Raw genomic sequence first — 24,438 nt, 5'->3', positions numbered from 1 at the left:
GATCCTGTCCACGTCCTCGGGAGCCACAGAGTCAAACTCCTCCCATACAACAGTCTCAAGACCTGTTCCCGTATCCTCCCCCGGGGCCACCCAGTCAGAGTCCAGGCCTTCTCGGATCCGAGCGACTTTGTCATGCAGATATTGCGCAAAGTCCTCGGCCCTCCCCTCCAGGGGATCCCCCCCCCTCAATTGAAGGAGAGAGCGGGTCACCCTGAAGAGGGAGGCCGGGCGGTTATCTGATGACGCAATGAGGGTGGAATAGTAATTAGACCTCGCCACCCTCATCGCCACAAGGTAGGATCTAACATGTACCCTTACCTGTGCTCGGTCGGATTCGGTTCGGCTAGCCCTCCAACTGCTCTCTAGGCGTCTTTTCCGGCATTTCATTTCTCTCAGCTCCTCCGTAAACCAAGGAGCCAGTTGAGATCTACGCCGGGTCAGAGGCCGCAAAGGCACGACTCGGTCCAGTGCCGCGGCAGCGGCTGCTTCCCAAGCCGCCGCCTGATTTTCCGCCGAGTCGTGAACTAGATCCTCTGGATATGGCCCAAGCTCCTTAACACCAATGGGAGGGTTTAAGACATAAGTTTATACTCCCAGAGTTAAAAAAAAAATCACGCCAATGGTTTTTGCTGTATATTTAAAAGTTGGGTATTGGGGTGTTGTTGGACCAGCAACTCATTTAATGAACAAACTCAAAACTCTTTTATTATATATTTAATTCTAGATATTTTAAAGCTCCCTAGAGAGCCAGTTGGTATAGTGCTTAAGGCTCCAGGCTAGAAACCAGGAGACTTGTCAGTTTTAGTCCTGCCTTAGGCACGATGCCAGCTGGGTGACCTTGAGCCAGTCACTTGCTCTCAGTCCTAGGAAGAAGGCAAGTGCAAACTACTTGTGAAATTTTGCCAAGAAAACTGTAGGCACTTTCCAGGAGTCAGCACTGACTTTAAGCCTCACACACACACTAACAGCCCTGTTTAGATAATGAAGGATTGTAGTTACTGCCCATTAGTTAGAAACCATTCCATATACAAGTAAAGTAAGTTCAAACAGTGGCTCCAAAATTAGTGGGAGTGCACTGTTTTTTTTTGTTGATTTTAAAATGTCAATAAAAAGCCAGGGATATATGGGTGAGAAATATATAGCTAACGGAATGCATATATTAAGACTCTATCAATATAGTGATTATTTCTGAATTATGTATTGCCTAATAAACATTTCAGGTATATTTAACTTCTACACACATTCCTATATTTCCTATAATACTTTTGACAGCAATGTGAATTAGCAACTGTGCAGTCAGGTCCCTTATTTAATTCTTTGTACCTGCAAATCAGGAGAAAGTCAAGTTCTCAAACTCTATTTTAGCCACATTGGGCATTACATTACTACAGTAGCTTTGGAACGAACTTTGGAATGTGATCCAAACCAATTTTGGGTCATGTTTAAGATGGCAAATTAGAAAATTCTATGTTAATGATCCAGGTAAATAAAGAAGTATAGAATTGGCAAGATACATTTTTGCCTCTTAAGTTAGGAAATTATTACTGGCTATTGTCTCCAAATGTATTTATTTCATGCAGCATCCAAGTTATCCCCATTGTAATATACCATCCGTTTGTTTTGTTATTGTATATAGTGCAAACATCTGGAATTGGCATGGGAGATTACTAAGTGAGTTGAGCAAGTGAGAACCTTGAGGCTGAGTGAATTGAAAGTATCTGTCTCGTTGTTAGGCAATAACTTGTGAATTATCTAGAAATCATTGCTGTTGATGAACAATATACTCAGGAAAATCTACATAAAGCTTGAGAAATAAATGTATCACACGACTGAGAGGAACCGGCCTCTGAAATGGAATGAGTTTTTCTTTTTTCATATATTCTTTACCTTCAGGAAGTATGGTCTTGTTGGATTGAACTGCTACACTATCTGGACCTAGAAGCAGCCTGGTTGAATACTTTAGAAGAGAAGATGAAAACAACTGAACACTTGCCAGAGAAAATAGATGCTGTCAGTGAAGCCCTTGAGGTACAAAGGATAGTCTGTAAAAGTAATTTATGCAAATAAGCTTAGGTTTTTTTAACTGAAGATGTTTTTCCTCCTATATTTAAATTCAGTGAAAATTCCTCATTTATCATAATATTTAACTAATTCTAGAAGTGGACAGATGTGTTGAAAGGAATTTTTTGGTTGCTTTATTTCAAAATGCATCAATGATGCCCACATGAAAAAAATCTTATTTATTTGAGCTAAAAGAAATGGGTGTGTCTGCAGTGGTATCATCAAAGATCAAAACAGGGCAAAATATCAGATGCAGCATCTCTGTGTAGATTTCCCTCTTTTTTGAATGTGTGTTTTGTGCCTGCCATCTTTTATTTTTATTTTTTTACCCTCCCACAGCTAGTGGACACTTCTAGGTGTCTAAACATATTTTGAAACATTGGTATTTTTGGCTGCGGTGTTGTTAACAACAAAGACGACCCAGAAACTTTTATTGGTCTGCTATATAAACACATTATGATCTTCCAGTATATTCCAACTTTTGTTCTGCTAACTATTTTCTTTGTTCTTTGAAATGTGATAGTGAAACACATGATTTTTTAAAAAAACAAATTTAATAATACAGTATCTTTTGTCTTTGTTTTTCTAAGGACACTTTACAACTTGGCAATTATGTTGACTACTTCGGATTCTTTTAACTTAATTTGATTGGTGCATTAATATGTATAAAATAAACTCATGACTGCTGTTATTCATATAGTACTTCACTGGCATTTATGCAATATGTTCTACATAGAACTCTCTTTGAATATGCTTCAGAAACTATAACTAGAATACATTAGCCAGTCAACTGTTTATTGTCCACAGTTAACTGAAGGAATTCCTAGTATATTTCTGTAGTTACTTCAGAGCGACAGTTATTCTTAAATGTTCCATGTGGAGGAAATTTCAGACTGCATTTGTTTTTTGACCCACCATATTTATCATGATCAACTCAGGCAGAAATATGAGATTGGGAATGCCCAAGTTTAGATGACTGCTAGATGGCAGCAAAGAGGTACATAAAATTCTTTGTGCTGCCATCTAATGGTCCCCTGGATTTTCGCAGCCTAGTACTGGTAACCCTAACCAGAAGAGGCCCTATGTATGTCTGCTTCCATCGTTACGCATTCTCCTGTAGAATGCTTTCCCATTGGTGATGCTTTCTTCCTTCTTTTTTATTGTCTGAAAGCATTAAAAAAAAACACCTAATTTTTTTTCCCATCTACTTTCAGGTTTGGGTTTACATTGCAGTGATTCTGCTGTCATTTGCTGATTTTATTTCCTCTTGCTCTTTTTGTTTTGGTAGAGTTTTTGAGTTGTTTTTATGGGTTCCACTATTTTGATTTATTTGTCTGTAATTTCCATAACTATTTTAGGGTGATAAATGCCATATGTTTCATTGTTCTCTTAATGGTAATGTAAGTCCTCAGACACTGTAAATAAATGCTTTTTCTGAATGATATTTTTTTTCCAATTTTAAAATGTCAGAGTGCTGAGTTCAGTATGTTAGAAAACAAGTGCCTACATTTTGGTTTAATTATTTTCTCAGTCACTGGAATCCATTCTGCGTCATCCAGCTGATAATCGGACTCAAATTCGGGAGCTTGGTCAAACATTGATAGATGGAGGTATTCTTGATGAAATCATCAGTGAAAAGTTGGAAGTTTTCAATGCCCGTTATGAGGAATTAAGTCATATGGTATGATATGTAACTTTGATGACATGAAACATTTGTTTTTACTACTGTCAGCATCCACAATATACAGTTTTGAATGAAGCTTAAAGGTGCTCTTCACTAGCTTATAGAAATAAGAGCTGCCCAATATTTAAGATCAGATGTGCATAATTATGCCAACACTACCTATATCTTGTATTATGGTCTGTCAGAAGTTGGACAACCGCAGGACCTACACTGTAAACTGGATGGCTGAGTGAATTCTTAATTGAAAGTGAACAGATCCAGATTAAAGCTTAGTGCATCCTATATTTTGTACAGGCGAGAAGCAAAATTATGATGCCACATCATGGGGCTACATTCCTCAAACAAATGATAATAATGATAGCTATAACCAAGGTAATGTTGTGGCTCCGTCTTGTGAGCCCCTCTAATCGGAGGAAGAAGGCTCCGAACATGAAGGAGAGGAGATGGCCAGGCCTCCCTCTCCAGGACCCTCCTCTTTGGCAATGCCTCAGGTGTCTCCCGAAGGAGAAGAGATTGACCAGGAGCCAGGTGTTTCTGAGATTAGCCAGGAGCCAGGTGTTTCGGATAGTGATGAAGATACGTTGTGGCTGGATCCACGCCAGCGTAGGCGCGACAAGCGTGTGCAGCAGAAAAGGAGACGTGCCAGAGATTAAACTGAGTCACTGGACCACACCCCACAGGCTATAAAAGGGAGGTGGTGGCCATTTGGACTCTGTGACGGACAAAGCTAAATCTCTGGCGAAGTAGTTTGCTGTGGACTTAATTGCAAACTGTGTGTATTGTTTTTTGTTCTCTGAGTAAAAGTCTTGGCAGGCAGCTACGGAGCTGCTGCCAAGTTTTCTTATCTGTGGCGTGGAGTGTGGAGAAGTTATTTAACCCTCGGCTGGCTGTTTGGGTGTGTGTGTCAGACGGGGACAGAACAGGTAAATGGTCTCTACCAAAAAAGACCTATCCCACAAAAATGTGTAAAATGACTGAAAGTCTGATTTTATATTTTAAAAAGATTTGAAGCATGATGAGCAGATTTATACGATTCATATGGAGTAAAGCCATAGTGGTTTTAAAAGTTTATCTGCTGCCTTGGAAAGAAAGCAACTTTTTGGCTTTGAAAAATACAGGACAGAGGATCTTGAAAAGCACAAAGAGCTGAATTGATAGTCGTTTGGAAATTGTTGTCTGTGAGGATTGATGGATCCCATCCTGATTTCAATGGTTATTAATATGTCCTCTGGAAACTTCCATAGGTTTTGACAACAAAACTGAATGCTAAAGTCAGTGCTTCTAATTTAAGTTGCCATGCTAGGAATCTCTGAATTATGTTCCTTTCAGCAGGTATCCCTTAACCATAAGAAAGTAATATTTCATTGCACTGTTGACAGTCAGAAAATAACAGCATAGTGTAAGCAGTTCTGATTTACTATTTTTGTATTTATGTTTAGGTTTATATACAACAAGTTCTAAAGTTTTCATGCAACATATTCCTTTGTCTCCCCTTAGGCAGTCAGTAAGCAGATTTCTTTGGAGCAACAACTTCAAATGATGCGGGAAACTGAGCACATGTTGCAAGTTCTTCAGGAAAGCTTGAAGGATTTGGATAGGCAGCTAACATCCTATTTGACCAATAGAATAGATGCCTTCCAAATGCCTCAAGAGGCACAGGTATGTATGTATGTATGTATGTATGTATGTATGTATGTATGTATGTATGTATGTATGTATGTATGTATTTTTTAAAAAACCCTTTTGTAATATGGTTTTTGAGTTGTAGGATAATTAAGGGGATACATGCTCTAAGAAGAAATGCTGATGGTGTCTTACACTACAAAATCAGTAATTTCGGTAATCTTTTGATTTTGAAATAAGCAGTTTATCACTGAAATCAGCACGTGGATATTATAGTCTTTATAATAATACATTTTAGTAGTATGATTTATTGGGTAGTCAGATTGATATCTGCTATGTCCTCTCTTCCCCGTTTTCTATAACGAATGGCAGAAAATCCAGGCTGAGATTGCTGCCCTTGAGTCCACCTTGGAAGAGCTTAGAAAGAATGTCTATTCTTTAATGCCACCTTCACCAGAATGCCGATCTTCCCGTGGTGGGACTCATTTGGATGTCTTGCAGGTAATCATTGAGATCAAGCACTAAGACATAATTAAAAATTAGTTTTTGCTAATTAGTTTCCCAGTGTTCCCGGGATTGTTGTGTTCCTTTCAAATGCCGTGTTTTCAGTTGAAATTGTGATAATTTTACATACTATAAAGTATACATACTATAAAGAGGACAGGAAGATCTGGAGGAACGTTGTCCATGGGGTCGCGATGGGTAGAACACGACTTCGCAATTAACAACAACAACATAAAGTTTAATTTATTTGTCACTTCTGTTCTTTTTTCAGTTTCATTTTCTCCAACCTTTCCCCTTTTCGACTCTCATAGGCATATATTTGTAAAAGTAGGATAATACTTTTACATACTTCTGAAAGTTCCTAATTGTGAAAAAAATGCTACAATACACTTTTCTTAGATCCTTGGGCAATTGTTAATCATTTTAATAATCATTAGCATCCTTTTCCCAATACCTTTATATGAGAAGAGAGAAAGAGAGAGACAGACAGATAGAAACAGACATACAGAAACAGAGGTACACACAGAGAAAGACAGACAAAGATAGAGGACTTGAAAGAATCTATATCTGTTGAACAGGATGGATATTAGCATTGCAAATAGGTAGAGAAAATGTTTGAAGACAAGATGCTACTAAGACTGGCTAACCTGAAGCACTGTTTCACTAAACAGTCACTACTAATGAAAACTAAGTATAGGTGTCAAATAAATCCCCTAAAGAGAAGGAAAGGGAAAGCAGTTGTTTCAAAACAGAGATTGTGATGAGTGAAGTCTAGACAGAGGCATTTATATTTTCGCAATAGGGAGAACAATTTGGTTTTGTGAGAAAGATTCAGTGGACCATAGGAAATAGAAACCAGGATAGAAGGGTTGTGTTTGGAGTTGATGAAGAACTAAGTGGCAAACTTGATAGCATTGATTTTGAAAGGTAAAAGAGGGGGGAAAAAAGGCAGTACTAATTAGAGATGAGGAATGCATTCAAGCAAGAAGATTTTTGATATTCTGGGAAGTATTATAAATTCAGGACACGAGATGGTGCTTAAGTCCCATTTTGTGAATTCTCTGATTAGGTAGCTAGAGGGAGAACTGATTAGTTCATGGTGTTCCATGCCTGTTTTTGTGCTTTGGGGCTGACAGAAGTGAAGAAGATTTGGAAACGGAGTACACACTGTACCTTTGAAAGTCCCCAAACACAGGCCTAGACAAAACTTCTTGATGGGGTTTTTTTAATCTTGTTTTTGAGGAGTTGAGTTTCTCATGTTTAAGTGAAAAACAGAAGGTCTTGGATTTAGAGATAAATTATTTTATAAGTTAGAGAAGAGGCATAATGCCGGGAAATATGGTTACAAGGGGAGGAAATCCATAATGACATAAAAGAGAGAGAAATGATGGACTAGAAGAGTAAGATATAATTTATAAATAAGAACAGTTGGTAGAAAGATTTTTCATTCTAAGTGTGTGAATGTATCAAATGTTTGCTTTCTTATATAAACAGAGAAAGCTCCGGGAGGTATCCACGAAGTTCCAGCTCTTCCAGAAACCAGCAAATTTTGAGCAGCGTATGCTGGATTGTAAACGAGTTCTGGATAGTGTAAAAGTTGAACTCCATATCTTGGATGTGAAGGATATTGATCCGGATATCATTCAGTTTCACTTTGATAAGTGCATGGTAATATAATGCTATGACTAAATTTTCTTAATTTCTCTCTGTGAAACTTTTATTTGCTTTTTTACTCCATGGCAGTGAACTTTCCAGTAGCCCAGCAATCGACTTTTGTAGTAGTGGTAGAAAACATGAATGAATGACTCAATGATTTTGTGCATTGAGATAAAAAAAATCAAAGAATATGGTTTTCACTCATATTATCAGAGTAGTATATGTTCTAAGAGCATGATTTTGTTCTCCAATTTAATAGCACCTGGAGACCCATTTGCTATAGTCTCATCAGTATAAAAGACTAACACATTCATTGTCTATTTAGCCAAGATTTTAGGCATGATTTTTTTTCCAGACCTGTCTGGAAACAGAATAATACAATATTATAGTTGAAAGGGATCTTGGAGGTATTTTAGTCCAAACCCCTGCTCGAGCAGGAGACCTTATACAACTTCAGACAAATGGCTGTCCAGTCTCTTTTTAAAAGGCTCCAATGATGGAGCACCCACAACGTCTGAAGGCAAGCTGTTCTCATGTCAGGAAATTTCTAGGTTGCTTCTCTCCTTGGTTAGTTTCCACCAATTGCTTCTTGTCTTGCCTTCTTGTGCTTTGGAGAATAAGTTGACCCCCTCTTCTTTGTGGCAGCTCCTCAAATATTGGGACACTGATATATGTTACTAGATCTTCTTTTCACTAGACTAGATATACCCAATTCCTGCAACCGTTGTTCATATGTTTTAGCCTCCAGCTTCCTAATAATCTTTGTTGCTCTTCTCTGCACTCTTTCCAGAATATTTTTTATATTGTGGTGACCAAAATTGGATGCAGTATTCTAAGTGTGGTCTTATCAAGGCCTTATAGTGCAGTATTAACATTTCACATGATATTGATTCTGTCCTTCTGGTAATGCAGCCTAGGATTGCACTGGTTTTTTGGCCGCTGTAGCACATTACTGGCTCAAATTTAAGTGATTGTCCACAAGGACTACAAGATCCTTCTCTCAGTTATTGCTATTGAGCTAAGTTTCACTGATCTGTACCTGTATATTTGGTTTTTCTCGTCTAAGTGTAAAACCTTACCTTTCTCTTCACTGAATTTCATTTTGTTAGATAGGGCCCAGTGTTAAAATCTGTTGAAATCCATCTGGATCTTCATCCTATCTTCTGGGTTGTTGGCTATTTTTGCCAGCTTGGTGTCATCTGCAACTTTGATGAGTTCCCCTTCTATTCCCTCATCTAAAACATTTGTACTGCAAATATGGAATCTCCCATTAAAGTGTGGTCAGTCTAAGTCAGAAAAAAAATGAGCAAAGTGTTAACAATGTGAACAAAGCAGTGCATTTTTTTTAATTGTGGAGTTATTTCATTGCACTTGGGCTGTATTCAGACATCATTACCAGACTTTGAACATGCTGGAAACTTGGGCATTATTTTCCCTCTTTCCTCTTCTTTTTTGCTCTAAGCTGCCATACTATCTTCCATTCATTCTTCATGTTAATTTCTATTTGCTATGATGTTGGGGGCATTTTTGTAATTTATTTTCTAAATAGAAACCGTTGCTCAAAATGGGCTACTGACTAATTTGAATCTAGTTATAGTTAATATTTTTCCTTATTGTAGCAAACTGGACACAACGGAATGTGCATAAAGATGATAATGTGGTTAAATTCCGCTAGTTATTGAAAAGTAAAATTAAATGAGTAACTTGAAATATTATAATATATTTTAATATAATATAATAAAATTATATGGTGCCCTGGTTCTAGAAACTCTATAAGACCCTGAGTGAAGTAAAGCTTGAAGTGGAGACAGTGATCAAAACAGGAAGGCAGATTGTACAGAAACAACAGACAGACAACCCCAAAAGCATGGATGAACAACTGACAGCACTGAAATTCCTTTACAATGATTTGGGAGCGCAGGTTAGTCTTTCATATGTACAGTTTTGTTTCACTATGTGAAATCCATTTGAGGTAAATTTCAAGCATTTAATTAAATATTATGTGAACCCGATTTACTATTCACCAATTAAATCTGAAATGAGAATCTATAATGTTTTAAATCGGAGATCGGAATACATGACTTTCCACATCAATACTATTATCCAGTAGTTGTGGTTGATGAGAAATGTAGTGCAGGCTTATCTAGAGTAACTCCACTCTGTTTTGAGATTTGATAAAAAATGTAAAAAGCAACATACACATATTTTGGGGAAATAAAATAAATGATCTAAGAGATGGTTTCTTGACAGATCACTTTTTCCTTCATGAGTCCATCTATCTTGTAGAATTGTCATTGAATGCCTTTTCCTTATCCATTTTCCTTCATAGATGTAGTTGACTGATGAGGACAAATTCTTTTTAGAGGCAAGTAACCATAGCCAAAATAGAGGTTGTGGAATAATACTAAATGTATAGGTGCTTTGAGTGCAATTCCAGAAATGTGTAACACTGCTTGAAAACCTTTAGTATTGACAAAATCACCATCAGTCAGCTGCAAAAAACAGCTTTATTTGGAACAGCTTACATCCTATGAAGATATCTTTAACATCATTAAACACCAACATCTGCCCATGCCAGGTCCTTAGGAAGGACTTGATAAGTAAATAAAAATGCCAGATCCCATCTAAACATCTGCTCACTGTGTGACCACACATAATGTTGATCAAATAAGTTTTCTTAATTCTTTGTTCTTGATGCTTGCTTTTTTACATGCTTTTTTTAAAAAAAACAGGTGACAGAAGGCAAACAAGATCTGGAACAGGCATTGCAACTCTCGTGCAAATTCAGTGAAGTCTCCCTCTCCTTATCCAAATGGTTAGAGGTGACAGAAGCTGAACTGGTGCACAAGTCCACTTCAGAACGTTTGCTTTCTGATCTGGACACTGAAATTGCTTGGGCTAAGGTAAGCAGCCTGTTCTCAACCTTCTTTGTTTGCATCTCATTCTGATACTTGTTATAGTTCTTAATGTTGAACAAAAATGTACTTTCTGCTTTGCCTTGGAAGCAGGTTAAAAACCAAAATTTTTAACCTGGAGCCTAGCTTAAATATTTATTTAATAAATATTTGAATCCAGCAGGTGATAGTGCATTCAGTGATTTCAAATCTGGGTGAATCTCCCTGGATTTTCCTTCTGGTTTTATGGGGGAATCTATTTGAAAGTGTATTCTATATTGCATGCAATATAGAGTACCACAAGGAATTCCAGACTTCCTGAAAGAAATTTAGTCTCCTCTCCTGTCCTTTCCTGTTATAGGGACATTTTTTTCCTGACACTATTGTATGCCTCAGAATTCCTTTTTAAAAAAGCAATTCTGTAATATGCATGCTGCTCATTGTGTATTCATTATATTAAGATTTTAGAAGAGGTCATTAAATGTTGAACTCAACTTGAGAGACTTATCTCATTTGTTTGCCATTTGTACATATTTTAAAACTTTACTATTTCAACCCAACAGAATTAAAAATTTAACAGATCCAATGCTCTGAACTTAGTTCTTTTTTCTATTAATGTAATGCAGCTGTTGGCTTTTTGAATGTAATTACTTGTTTTAATTATTGATTGCTATTTTAAAAATGTCATGGTTCGTCAGTTCTTTGACTAATTGAGTGCAAAATGTCATTAGCCTGCTAGGAGGAGGTTTGTGCGCCTGGGACTAATGTTGAAAACAAAACAATATAATTTCGGTGTATTATTTCTTCAGAACAAAGAACATGCATTAATTACTAGAGGTATAATCCAGAGTGAAAAGGGGCACCGAGTGGCTTCCCACTGAAATAGGAAATTGTAGGAATCATTCTGCATGTTATTCCTATAAAGAGAATTGTATCATGAGGAAAAGCATATATTCTACCATAAAAAATATGCCTGTGAGAAAAAGCTTGGAGATTCTTGAAAAAAATTCTAGAATTAAAGAGAGATTTGATATTATTAAACATTTTTGAATGCCAGATTTGTGTAATTATTCCTTTTTTTTAAAATTGGCATGACAGAAATTATATTCTATGGAATACTTACTTGCTCTTCAAAACAGGGTTTAGGTTGTAGCGTGATCTTGGTTTATAGGAAAGTGATAGTTTCAAATCATAATTTGCTGGACATTTATTTACTGTTAACTAGGTCTAGAATTTCAATTGCAGTAAATAGCAGAGGGGGAAGTGAAAATCTATATGAGCAAAAGATTTGTCAAGCTAAAGTTGTAGTTTACTATTGCATTAGCTTACTCATTGCGTAAATCTTTCTGTTAAAATAAGAACAATTTAAGAAAGTGAGACTGATTTATTAGTAAACAGGTATAGCAAAAATATTAAAAATCATTTTTCCAATTTATGAAAAATATATATTCCCCCAAAAGCAATCTTAATGTTTCCCCTTGAAAGATATGTAGTTCCCCAAATTTGCAAAAGAAACTTTGTGAAAAAGATATACTTTATTATCCGATTGCGTAATAACTGCAATTTGCATCAATTTGGCATGTCATAATAGATTTTGCAAAATCAGTTACAGAATGTAATTAAAACAAAGAATGGTGCATTTAAAGCACAACCTTACCAGTTACTGAGGCTAACATTTCTTTGAAAATTTTCTATTCTGTGACTACTAAGATACTCTGAATTTTAGAAGATCGCTTTAGGTATCATACGGTATATCAGATTGCTCATTGCAGTGATATGTCAGTCGTTAGCTAAATCGATCAAGATAGAAACCAAACCAATAATAAAATTTTTGGTTCTGTCACCTTGAGAAATTTTATTCTGTTCTGTTAATGGTCCTTGATGCCTTCCAGAATGTGCTGAGAGAATTGGAGAGGAAGAAAGTCGATCTGAACAGTGTAACAGAGAGCAGTGCTGCACTGCAGGCCTTAGTGGACGGAAGTGAAGCTCCTCTGGAGGAAAAACTCTGTGTCCTTAATGCTGGATGGAGCAGAGTCCGAACCTGGACCGAAGATTGGTGCAATACACTTCTGGTAAGCTGAAACTGCAAACGGCAAATTTTGACATTTGTAGAATTAATTATCTGTATGGCTTTTGATAGGGTCATAAGCATTGATGGTGGTCTTCTTACTCTTCAAGTAGGAAGTGTTTACAAATGTCAAATTTCCTATCAGGAGAGAACGGTCTTACTCAATTGCCTCCAAGATATGTTAAATTTGAAAGTCCCATGGCCAGGCCAGCTAGGACGATATCTCTGGGGAGTATTTAGTTGGGGAAGGCTGACCTGTTAAATGGAAAAATGAATCAGACGATGAACAGTTTTTCAAGAAATAGTAAAATGTATTGAACAATTTGATAGATTTGCTTCTTACTGCATGCTCAGGAAGTATCAAAATCTTTTCTTTGAAGCTTTAGCTCAAGAATAAATGCTTTAAAAATAATTATTACATAAGAGGACTCATGGAAATATTCTTTGAGGTTTATTTAAACAAACTGCACCCATTATCTGTGCAATCATTATTCATAATAAAAAACAGAAATGGATGTAATGGGCTCTGAGAATAATCTTGAAGAAGAGGATGAAGAGCTGCAGCCAAGGCAGTGGTCAAATAAGAGAAATCACATGAAGTATTAATACCACTTTACAATGCCTTGGTAAGACTACACTTGGAATACTGCATCCATGATGGTCACCATGATGTAAAAAAGATGTTGAGACTCTAGAACAGTGGTTCTCAACCTTTTTAATGCCGCAACCCCCCAACCGGTCGTAAGTCGAGGACTAAACCGGTCGTAAGTCGAGGACTAAACCGGTCGTACGTCGAGGACTTTCCCTGTCCGGGAGCGCCGCGCATGCGTGGTTCCGCCCCCTGCGCAGGCTGAGGCGTAGCTGGCAAGCGGCAGAGACGGAGCAAGCCGACCACCAGCTGGCCCAGCTCAAGGGAGGTAAGGCACCCGCCGAAAAAGGGAAAAAAAATGGCGGACAGCCTTGCTTGGCGACCCCCGTGAAATGGTCGATCGACCCCAAATGGGGTCGCAACCCAGAGGTTGAGAACCGCTGCTCTAGAAAGAGTACAGAGAAGAGCAACAAAGATGATTAGGGGACTGGAGGCTAAAGCATATAAGGAACGGCTGCTGGAATTGGATATGTCTAGTTTAATGAAGAGAAGGACAAGAGGGGGACATGATAGCAGTGTTCCAGTATCTCAGGGGTTGCCACAAAGAAGAGGGAGTGAAGCTATTTTCCAAAGCACTTGAAGGCAGGACAAGAAGCAATGGATAGAAACTAATCAAGGAGAGAAGCAACCTAGAACTAAGGAGAAACTTCCTGTCAGTTAGAGCAATTAACCAGTGGAACAACCTGCCTCCAGAAGTGTTGAATGCTCCAACACTGGAAGTTTTTAAGAAGAGACTGGACAGCCATTTGTCTGAAATGGTATAGGGTTTCCTGCCTGAGCAGGGGGTTGGACTAGATGACCTCTAGGGTCCCTTCCAACTTTATTATTATTATTATTATTATTATTATTATTATTATTATTATTATTATTATTATTATCATCATATCATCATCACTATTATTATTATTATTATTATTATTATTATTATTATTATTATTATTATTATTATTATTATATCTGAGCCCAGAGCTAGAATGGAATTTGAGAAAGCGTTTCAGGCTTGGCTGTCCATAGTTCAGGACAGGGAGAAGAGAGGAACATTCAGGGAAGCAAGGTTTTATAACTGTAAACCTATAATCAAAGTATTTTTAGTATTCATGAGTTAGGTGTTCAAGTTTGTTCTACCTTGAAGGACTTCCATCTGTCTTGCAGCCCTGAATGTGTCTCCCATTTCATTGCCTTTATCTTACAGGTAACCCTTAGTTTATGACCATAATTGGGCCTGGAATTGGCGGTTGTCAAGGGTCACCAAGTGACTGTGCCCAGTTTTACAACTTTTTTTGTAGCAATCATTAAAGCAAAAGCAGGAGTTGTTAAGTGAATCCATTTTTTCAATGGGTGTTTTGCCAGAAACTGGAGGTAAATGCCGGAAGTTGGCAAAAAATGCCAAAAATTACGATCACGTGACTGCAGGATGCTACAAATAGCCTTAAATGCAAGTTGGTTACGAAGGGCCCTAAATGCGATATGTGGCAACAATCTCTCTCACTCTCTTTTTCTCTCTCTTTCCATCTCTCTCTCTCTCTCTCCCCATTTCTCTCTCTCTCTCTTTCCCCATCTCTCTCTCTCTCTCTATCATCTATCCCTCTCTCCCTCTTTCCATATATCTCTATCTCTATCTCTTTGTGCGCACACATATGCGTGCATGTGTGTGTGCGATGTTAGAACTTTTGTTGTAAGAAAATTATCTGGAAGGAAGTCTATATGTCATTTTGATCTTTGTGAGAAAAGATAAGATATAAATCTAGTGACTAAAATTATAATAAATAAATACCAAATAATTTTTAGGTCTTGGCACTAAAAGAGCTGAAAAAAAAACCGAATGAAAATGCCATTGACCGACTGCTGTGAATGTTTTCTGTTAAAATAGCTAAATTTTATTGACATTTAAGGTATGTTTTCATTGATTTATCTTTGTCTTTCCTTTATAGAATCACCAAAGCCAACTGGAGATTTTTGATGAGAACGTTGCCCACATAAGCACTTGGCTGTACCAAGCTGAAGCTCTGTTGGATGAGATTGAGAAAAAGCCTGCCAACAAGAAAGAGGAGACAGTAAAGGTAGCAAAATTAAACTTCTTACTGACATGACTTAGACAGTAATACCGGCAGCATATTTTGGATCCAAATGAAAGTCTGCCAGTTTTTCAAGTTGATTTCTGTCTTGTTTCCCTTCCTCCCTTTTTAAATCCTACTGTGAGCTAAATAATAACCCATTTTTTCCCTATTCATAGCGTCTAACATCAGAATTGGATGCTGTTAGTCTCAGAGTTGATAATGTGCGGGACCAAGCTGTTATACTGATGAACAGTCGTGGGGTATCATGTCATGAGCTTGTAGAACCCAAATTGACTGAACTGAATAGGAACTTTGAAAAAGTATCACAGCACATCAGAAGTGCTAAGGTGAGTACGGAAGACTTCCTGGTCCCAAAGCATATCTACTGGCCTATTTTTACATTTATATTGCTGATTTTTATTTCTCTAATGTTTCTGTGAAATGCATGCTACTGCATTGTATTTTGTCGAAGGGAACTGTTTTCTAATATTTCATTGCATTTTTGCATTTTTTTTAGGACATTATCTCTTTGTGCACATGGTTGCACAAGGACAAAATACAGGTAGTCCTTGTTTAGCAACTGCATTTGGGACAAGCAAGTTGGTAGTTTGGTGAAGCAGTTTCAAAGTGAAACGGTACAATACTTCAGTTTTCCTTTGCTTTACAGACCTGTGAAAGTCATAAATGCGAGAATTGGACACGAGTTATTTTTTCAAAACCGTTGTAATTGTGAACATTTGTTGTATGAAGCAGTTTCTAAACAAGGACTACTTGTATTAGTTCTGCCCTACTTTGAGTGAGATAGCTCTACTTCTTCAACAGTACTTTTTAAACAAGAAAAAGAAAGAAGATAACTTACTTAATTTTTAAAATGTTACTTCAAAACTTCCTCTTTTTCTCTTTTCAGTTGCCAAAAGCATATGAAGTAATATATTCTGGGGGTTTGGGTGAATCATTTTATGTTATAATATATGTAATTCTCTTTCTGTACTAGCCTACAAGCTATCTGCAAAAGATAATTTCTTAGTATCAGTTTTGGGGAGGCTATTTATTCATTTACAACTATATTGTTGCAGTTATGTGATATGTTTACAAATATATTGACTACTGATTAGGGTGCTTGCTATCTTTGTGTGTGTCAGATGCTGTTCAGTCAGGACGCTCATAAAAAGTTTGCTAAGCAGGAGCTCTGTGGAATTTCAGTGGCTTCTAAAGACCTTGATAAATTTGAATGTGAGATAAAGGAAATGCTGACCATAGTGGAAAAACACATGGAGTCAAAAGAAGATGATGAAAAGGTTGGAAAACTTCATGTTAAAACAAAACTGTCATACTCATCCTTATCTTTTGTTTCTTTTTTGTTTCTTTCTTTCTTTTAATTCCCAGGCTTCACTTTTTAATCTGGAATCCTGTGACCTAGACGTCTATTGGCAACATTGTAATTCATTTGCTGCATGCAATAAATATTGATCTTGCTTGTATCAGCTGTTTCACCATTGTGGTCTTCCTGATGACTTTATATATATTCAATTCTACATGTGCAAGGGATTTGTCTTGTTTAATTACGATAAAATGTATAGTTGTGTCGTACTTGAAATCATGCATTTGGAAGCTCATCTTTTTTCAAACACTTTCTCACCATTCCAAGTCCTTGGGAGAATCTGTAATGTGTCTCCTTTCTGTACTACATCTATTATACTTGAAGCATAGGCAGTGCAAGAGATGACCCACAATGCTGCTCCTCCTGGACATTGCTAGAATACGCAAGAGTTAATAATAATAATAATAATAATAATAATAAAGTTGGAAGGGACCTTGGAGGTCATCGAGTCCAACCCCCTGCTTACCTCTACAACAAAGGAAAGAGATATAGATACAGAACATTAGGATTAGATTACAGGTAGAGCTTGACTTCTGACCACAATTGAGCCCCAAATTTTTGTTGTTAAGTGAAACATTTTTAAAGTGAATTTTGCCCCATTTTAAAACCTTTCTTGTCTCAGTTGTTAAGTGAATTGCTGCAGTTAATAAGTTAGTAACCCGGTTGTTAAGTGAATCTTGGTTCCCCATTGACTTTGCTTGTCAGAAGGCTGCAAAAGGAAATCACATGGAAAGCAACAATCATAAGTTTGAACCAGTTGGCAAGCGTTTTGATCATGGCCTCCTACCAAATATCTCCCTTCGACCAGTCCGCTCCCACAGAGAGGGCCTCCTTAGGGTGCCGTCGGCCAGTCAATGCCAGCTGGCGACCCCCAGGGGGAGAGCCTTCTCTGTGGCAGCTCCTGCCCTCTGGAATGACTTACCCCCCGACCTACGTACAACTACGGACCTGCGCCTCTTCCGCCGAGCCTTGAAAACCCATCTATTCCATGCGGCCGGCCTGGCGTAGTTTTGTTTGTGTTTTGGTAGGGGTTGTTATATGGGGTATTTCAGAGCAGGCTTTTTATTTAATATTTATTGTGATTTTTATTATTGCCTGTTCACCGCCCTGAGTCCTGTAAGGGAGATAGGGCGGTATATAAATTTAAATAAATAAATAAATAAATAAATAAATAAATAAATAAATAAATAAATAAATAAATAAATAAATATGATCGTGGGGATTCTGGAAAGGTTGTAAAAGCGGCACTTTTTTCAGGGCCGTTGTAACTTTGAACAGTCACTAAATGAACTGTTGTAAATTGAGGACCACCTGTATTATCTGAATGCCTGGTATCTTCACTGAAAACAGTTTTACTTTGGCACACAACTACATGTTGCATAGTTAGTAGTTTTGTAACATTTTATTAGATTATAGAATAAAATACAAAAGCAAATAGTAGGACACAGTGGGGAGGGAAAAAGAAAAGAAAAGGCACTGACTCCTGAACTTCTTCTGTTGCAGTAGAATGAAGCATTAACATCGAACCTCAACCTTTTACTAGCCACTTCTATAACACCAAATCAATCTATCAGTAGAACCCAAAAATCAAAGTTTCATTTTGTTCCACTTCAAGTCCAGACACGGTCTCCATGTAGAAACAAAATTATTTATAGTCTTTAATCAAAACAGTCAATTTAGCCATCTCTGCCATCTCCATTAGCTTCCGTAGGCGTTCGTCCATATCGAAATGTCCTTCCATTTTTTGTGTTGCACAGTCAGTAATTACAATGACCTCCTAATGAATTCACAGCAAAATATGAATCCGCTGAGTCTTTATGTAGGATAAAACGATTAATTAGAATTTTACATTCTTCAGAAAGGATTCTGAGGAAGTACTTCAAAACTCATGCAACAGAGCACCTCTCTCTGTTTTTGTGCCAACCCAGAAAAAGGTGATTTCTTTAAGGGATTGATAACTTTTTTTTTTCAGCTTTGTGCACGGTTCCTTGAATAAATAGCAGAGAGATGCTGTGCTCGTGTGAGGTTTGCAGCACTTTTCCTGATATCGTTTTTTAAACACGCACAACCATGCTATACAGGTTTCTCTGTACTGTCTTACTCTTTGGGAGTAACAAAAGCTAGTTGCCCCAAGTATTCCTGAAAATATGTCCTCCTTTTTAAAATTGTAGCTGGATGAAGAAAGAGCCCAAATTGAGGAAGTTCTGCAAAAAGGCGAGCATTTGTTACAGCAGTTCATGGAAGATAACCGGAGAGAAAAAATTCGTTTGCAGCTCCTTCTCCTTCAGACCAAGCAAAGCAATGCAAAGGTCAGTGAAAGTAGCCTTGCTGTGCAGTAGATCTATAATGTTCTATTTCTTCCCCCTGAAGCCTTATACGCACCTGAAAATTCTCACTCTTGTCTACGAGACATAAATAATCCACCTTTTTGCCTGTTCCTCTCTGCTATCATTATTTATTTATTTACAGGTAGTCCTTGACTTATGACAACCATTGAGCCCCAAATTTACAGTATGTTGCTAAGTGAGAACTTTGTTAAGTGACATTTGCCCCATTTTACTACTTTTCTTGCCACAATTGTTAAGTGAATCACTGCAGTTGTTAAATTAGTAGGACCGTTGCTAAGTCAATTTGCCTTCCCCATTGACTTTGCTTGTCAGAAGGTTGCAAAAGATAAATTCAAACAAGATACGAAAAAGATATAAAATCGACAGGTTTTTACAAAGAACAGACCCCATTGGATAAAATTTTATTAAAAACAGATGAGAATTTGATTAGAAAATTCTATAAATTTCTCTTAAACTGGAAGATGGAAGAAGAACAAGTGAAAGAAACAATGATAGTATGGGCAAAGAACTTTGGACATTCTGTAGATTTGGAAGACTGGCAAAAACTGTGGGATAAAAATATTAAGCTTACAAAAGCGGTAGCGTATAAAGAAAATTTACATAAGATGTTTTATAGATGGCATATGACACCAGTGCGCTTAGCAAAAATGTTTAAAAATGTTTCGGATCTTTGCTGGAAATGTAAACAACAGCCAGGCACTTATTACCATGCCTGGTGGATATGCCCTATCGCTAAGAAATATTGGTCTAAGATCCATAGATGGTTGGAAAAGATGATGAAACTACAGATAGAATTTAAACCGGAATTGTTTTTGTTAGGAATATTAAGACAGGATTATGGTAAAGAGAATGACTATTTGATATTGCATGTTTTAACTGCTGCAAGGATAGTATTTGTCCAATTTTGGAAAAATGAGAATTTACCATCTGACCAGATTATAATTACTAAAATTTTAAGAGTGTGCGGAAATGGATAGACTAATATTAGAAATGAAAGAAAAAGATGATTCAATTTATTTTAGAACCTGGGAAATTTTTTATCAATGGTTAGAGACACATTAGAACTTGAAGGATTCAATATATTAGAATAGATGACTGATTTTTAATCGAGTTCTAACTAACATTTTGATGATATGATTATTTCTCCTGATTTACTGATTTTCATTTCTTACTTTTGATTGTTAGGATTTTTTGAGATTTTATTAGTAGTGTTTACGTAATAGATTAACGTATTTGTTTACTAATTGTTTTTAATATGTTATAGTCTAGGCTTTGGTAAAAATGGTTGAATATGATATTTGCTCATTATTATGATCCGGACGGTAGCTTGTTTGTTGAAATATGTGATTGTACCTATCCTTATTTTACCCTAATTCCTTATTCCCCTCCCCTTCCCCTTTCCTTCCACCCTTCCCTTTACCATACCTGTATTGTTCCTATTTTTCCTCATCTATATAAACTTAATAAAATTTTGTTAAAAAAAAAAAGGTTGCAAAAGGTGATCACATGACCCTGGGACACCGCAAAGGTCATAAATATGAACCAACTGCCAAGCATCCAAATTTTGATCCCATGACCGTGGGGATGCTGAAGTGGTCACAAGTCATCTTTTTTCAGTGCCGTTGTAACTTCAAACATTCACTAAATGAACTGTTGTAAGTTGAGGACTGCCTGTATTAAATTTATATGCTATCCATCTTACTATCTAGGTGACTTGGGCAGCTTATAATGCAATAAAAATATAAATATAAGAAGAATTCTAAACATAAAATGACTTAAAAGTTACAAGTTAAATATAGACTAAAACCAAAAGGCTTGAGCGAAATGGAAATGGTGTCTTCTATGTCACTGCACCAACCATGTCCAAATTGGAGCCTGATCCTAAATCAGCCATCAGATCCAGGTCTTAAGGCCCTTCCAAAAGGCCAGAAGGCTGGGGGCAGATCTCATCTCTGGTGGCAAGATGTTCCAAAGGGCAGGGTCTGGGACAGAAAAAGTTCTTCTTTTAGACCAGAGATTGGGAACTATGGCCCTTTTATGACTTGTGGACTTCAACTTCCAGAATTCTTGAGCCAGCATGGTTGACTCAAGAATTCTGGGAGTTGAAGTCCACAAGTTATAAAAGGACCATAGTTCCTCACCCCTGTCTTATAACCTTAATTATTAATTGTATAACCTTTCTTTTTGGGTTGTAGGAGCTTCGGTCATTACAAAGGAGGCAGGTGTCAGAACTTCCACCTTCATTTACTCTATATGAAATGGAAGCAGAGAGTCATTTGCAGTGGCTTAGTGAAACAGACACAAGTCTTTCTGGACTTCAAGAAGCAGAAGAGAGGGAGAAAACAAAGGTAAATTCTTTTTAATATCAACCATTCATTTATGTAATTTTTCAGTAGTTTTGTTCTCAATAGTTCCTGCTGTCAATCCCAGTGTTTCCAAACTGGTGCTTCCACATAGGTTGAATCTCAACTTATTTTTTTGACAAGCTGCCTGGCAGTTATGACTGTTGAACTCTAACATGTTTAGGTGGCATAAGGATCACTTGGGTCGTGTTGCTAGTAATGTAATTATTTGTTTATTTAGTCCAAAACGAATGGTATTTTACTCTTTTAAGGTAAGAATACTGTTTCCCCGCTGAGTAATTAATTTACTCTGGGAAACTAATTCAAACATATTCCACCACTTATCTTCTTCAAATCTCAAGTACCTTGAATGAAGAAGTGACTTTTACCAGCCTTTCCAGGATGAATCAGACTGATAGTGTTAACTATGCGAATCAAAACTGTGACTGATACAATGGTCCTATGCTGTACAGTTTATAAATAATAACTAATACTTTAAATTGGGCTCAGAAGTCAAAGGAACATATTATAGTGACCTCAGAATCACTATTTAATTGAACAATTCTAGAACTAAGCTACATGGATTTCATGTCCCCGTGAATATGAAATATATTGGCCTATAATATGAAGCAAGAGTGGATTATAAATATGAAGAATGGCTGCAGGACTTGGGTTTGGCTAGTCTAAAGAAAAGAAGAAATAAGGGAGACATGATAGCAATATTCCAGTATTTGAGGGGCTGCCACAAAGAAGAGCGGGTCACATTATTCTCCAAAGCACCAGAGGGCAGGACAAGAAACAATGGTTGGAAACTGATCAGAAAGAGAAGCAACCTGGAATTAAGGAGAAAGTTCCTGGCAGTGAGGACAATTAACAAGTGGAACAGCTTGCCTCCAGAAATCGTGGGCACTCCATCACTGGAGATTTTTTAAAAAGAGGCTAGACAGTCACTTGTCTGAGATGGTATAGGTCAGGGGTAGTCAACCTTGGCTCTTTTATGACTCGTGGACTTCAATTCCCAGAATTCCTGAGCCAGCTTAGTTGGCTCAGGAATTCTGGGAGTTGAAGTCCACGAGTCATAAAAGAGCCAAGGTTGACTACCCCTGGTATAAGTTCTCCTGCTTGAGCAGGAGGCTGGACCAGAAGACCTCCAAGGTCCCTTCCAGCTCTATTCTATAAATGTTTTCTAAAGCTCATCTTTAACTAAACATAAGAATATAAGAACCTAAGAAGTGCCACATTAGATTAGACACCTGACTCATCTAGTCCAGCTATTTCTTCCTCCAGTGGCCAATAAACTGTATAAGGAAACTCGCTAATCCCCCAGCAATGACCTTTAGAGACACTCCCACTGCCACCAAGGCTCATAGCCACTGATTCCCATGACTTCAATGAATTGGGCCAAATCTTCATCCATATTCTTCATACATTCAAAGAATACTTCCAACTGATTACAGAAAACAAAAAAAATCATGGTATATATATTTGAATGATTGAAAGAGCTTCTTAAATTGGCTATCAACCTCCTCTCGGTAGGAGTCTCTCTCCTAAATCACTATTACAATCAATAATATTTTCAAATGCATCTGACTCATTGGTATAAAATCCAATGAGAAAAGGGGTAACTTTTGGCTAGGTTTTTGGTTAACTGAGAGGCTTACTAAACCTTAGTTCTAATTAATTCCTGAAAAGAATTTATACAGGTAGTTATCGTTTTTCATTTAGTGACGGTTTGAAGTTACAATGGCATTGAAAGAAATGACTTGTGATGGTTTTTCACACTTACAACCCTTGTAGCATTCCCATGGTTGCGTGATCAGAATTCAGATGCTTGGCAACTGACTCATATTTATAACAGTTGCAGTGTCCCATGTGATCACCTTTTGTGATCTTCTGACAAGCAAAGTCAACGGGGAAGCCAGATTCATTTAGCAGCTAACTTAAGAACTGCAATGATTCACTTAACAACTGTGGCAAGAAAAGTCGTAAAATTGGGCAAAACTCACTTAACAAATGTCTCACTTAGCAACAAAAATTTTCGGCTCAGTTGTGGTCGTCAGATGTTTTTGAAAATATTATTGATTGTAACAGTTATTTAGGAGAGAGATTCCTACCTACTGAGAGGATGTTGATAGCTAATTTAAGAAACTCTTTCAATAATTCAAACATATATACAATGACTTTTCATTTTCTGTTTCTAATGGATCCACTTTTTTAGATTCCTAGTCTGCCATACGATTTGTTTTATGTTTATTTATATAATGAGACTTGTGGAGCAGTAAGTAATTTTTTGGACAGGCTTGTGTATTAGAAAATCTGTCTATCCTTTTGCATTACTCGTTATGGAGCTTCATAATTAAATTAATCAATCTCTTTATGACTCTTCTGTAACTTGTAAATCTAAAACCAATTGAGGATGAGATAAAGGAATGTTCAAATCTCAGAATGAGTTCTGTGTAGTATAGAATAATAATGGTCTGCTTGGCAGTAGTTATATGCATTTTCTTTCCATGAGGCTATTAGGAGCTTGGGAAGAGGTGATTTTGATCTACTGATCATATACTGAATGTTTCTTCCTTCAGTGTTAGCGCTGCTGAACAGATGGCCCACCTGTCATACCAAAACCCTAGAAAACTCTATAACAAACTTCAATATAATATAAGCTGTGATCCTCAAGGATGGTTAAACAAATAATAGGCCTTGAGGGATTTGCATAATGGGTGTATAAAGTAGACTACCCAACTTGGGAGCAGCTTTCAAATGTGTTGACTTCAACTTTCAGAACGTGTTAACCAGCATGCTCATTCTGGGAAAATTCTGGGAATTGAAATACACACAGCTGGCAGCTGCAAGTTGGATAAGACCCATCTAGTTTCATTAAAAAAAACATGTTGAAAATCAAAATAACAATGCAAACCTCAGCATTTTGTACTTGCATCTTGACAGCAGTTGCAAGTATAAAAATTATGAGATTTGAGGCTTCCGGTGGCAGGCGATTTCGCTGGTCGCAGCTGTTTGCTGCCTCCCGCCTGTTTTGCGTAAAAGCCGGTTTGACAGCCAGCATCTGCTGCCAAACGGCTTGATACCTTTCCCCTGGGCATAAGGGGATCGGTGAGCTGCCCGGGGTAGGAGTTGAGTTCCCGAGTCGTCCTATATGGACGATGTAGGTGA

General features: G+C 37.3%; 1 protein-coding gene across 1 annotated transcript in view; it reads left to right on the top strand.

Annotated features, from left to right (window-relative positions):
* The window catches only part of LOC107290483 (utrophin), a 133,391-nt gene that overhangs the window by 93,554 nt on the left and 15,399 nt on the right, over window positions 1–24,438 (top strand). The window contains exons 27-39 of the mRNA XM_015819364.1: window positions 1,894–2,028; window positions 3,593–3,742; window positions 5,243–5,404; window positions 5,741–5,869; window positions 7,367–7,540; window positions 9,294–9,449; window positions 10,261–10,431; window positions 12,315–12,494; window positions 15,071–15,199; window positions 15,373–15,543; window positions 16,339–16,494; window positions 18,749–18,886; window positions 21,121–21,273. Of these exons, the coding sequence (XP_015674850.1) occupies window positions 1,894–2,028; window positions 3,593–3,742; window positions 5,243–5,404; window positions 5,741–5,869; window positions 7,367–7,540; window positions 9,294–9,449; window positions 10,261–10,431; window positions 12,315–12,494; window positions 15,071–15,199; window positions 15,373–15,543; window positions 16,339–16,494; window positions 18,749–18,886; window positions 21,121–21,273 (2,004 nt within the window). The remainder of the gene's footprint in view (window positions 1–1,893; window positions 2,029–3,592; window positions 3,743–5,242; window positions 5,405–5,740; window positions 5,870–7,366; window positions 7,541–9,293; window positions 9,450–10,260; window positions 10,432–12,314; window positions 12,495–15,070; window positions 15,200–15,372; window positions 15,544–16,338; window positions 16,495–18,748; window positions 18,887–21,120; window positions 21,274–24,438) is intronic.

This window comes from Protobothrops mucrosquamatus, unplaced genomic scaffold (genome assembly GCF_001527695.2).
Source record: "Protobothrops mucrosquamatus isolate PMUCROS unplaced genomic scaffold, P.Mucros_1.0 scaffold907, whole genome shotgun sequence".
Classification (NCBI taxonomy): Eukaryota; Metazoa; Chordata; class Lepidosauria; order Squamata; family Viperidae; genus Protobothrops; species Protobothrops mucrosquamatus.
This window is presented reverse-complemented; position numbering and strand designations above follow the sequence as displayed.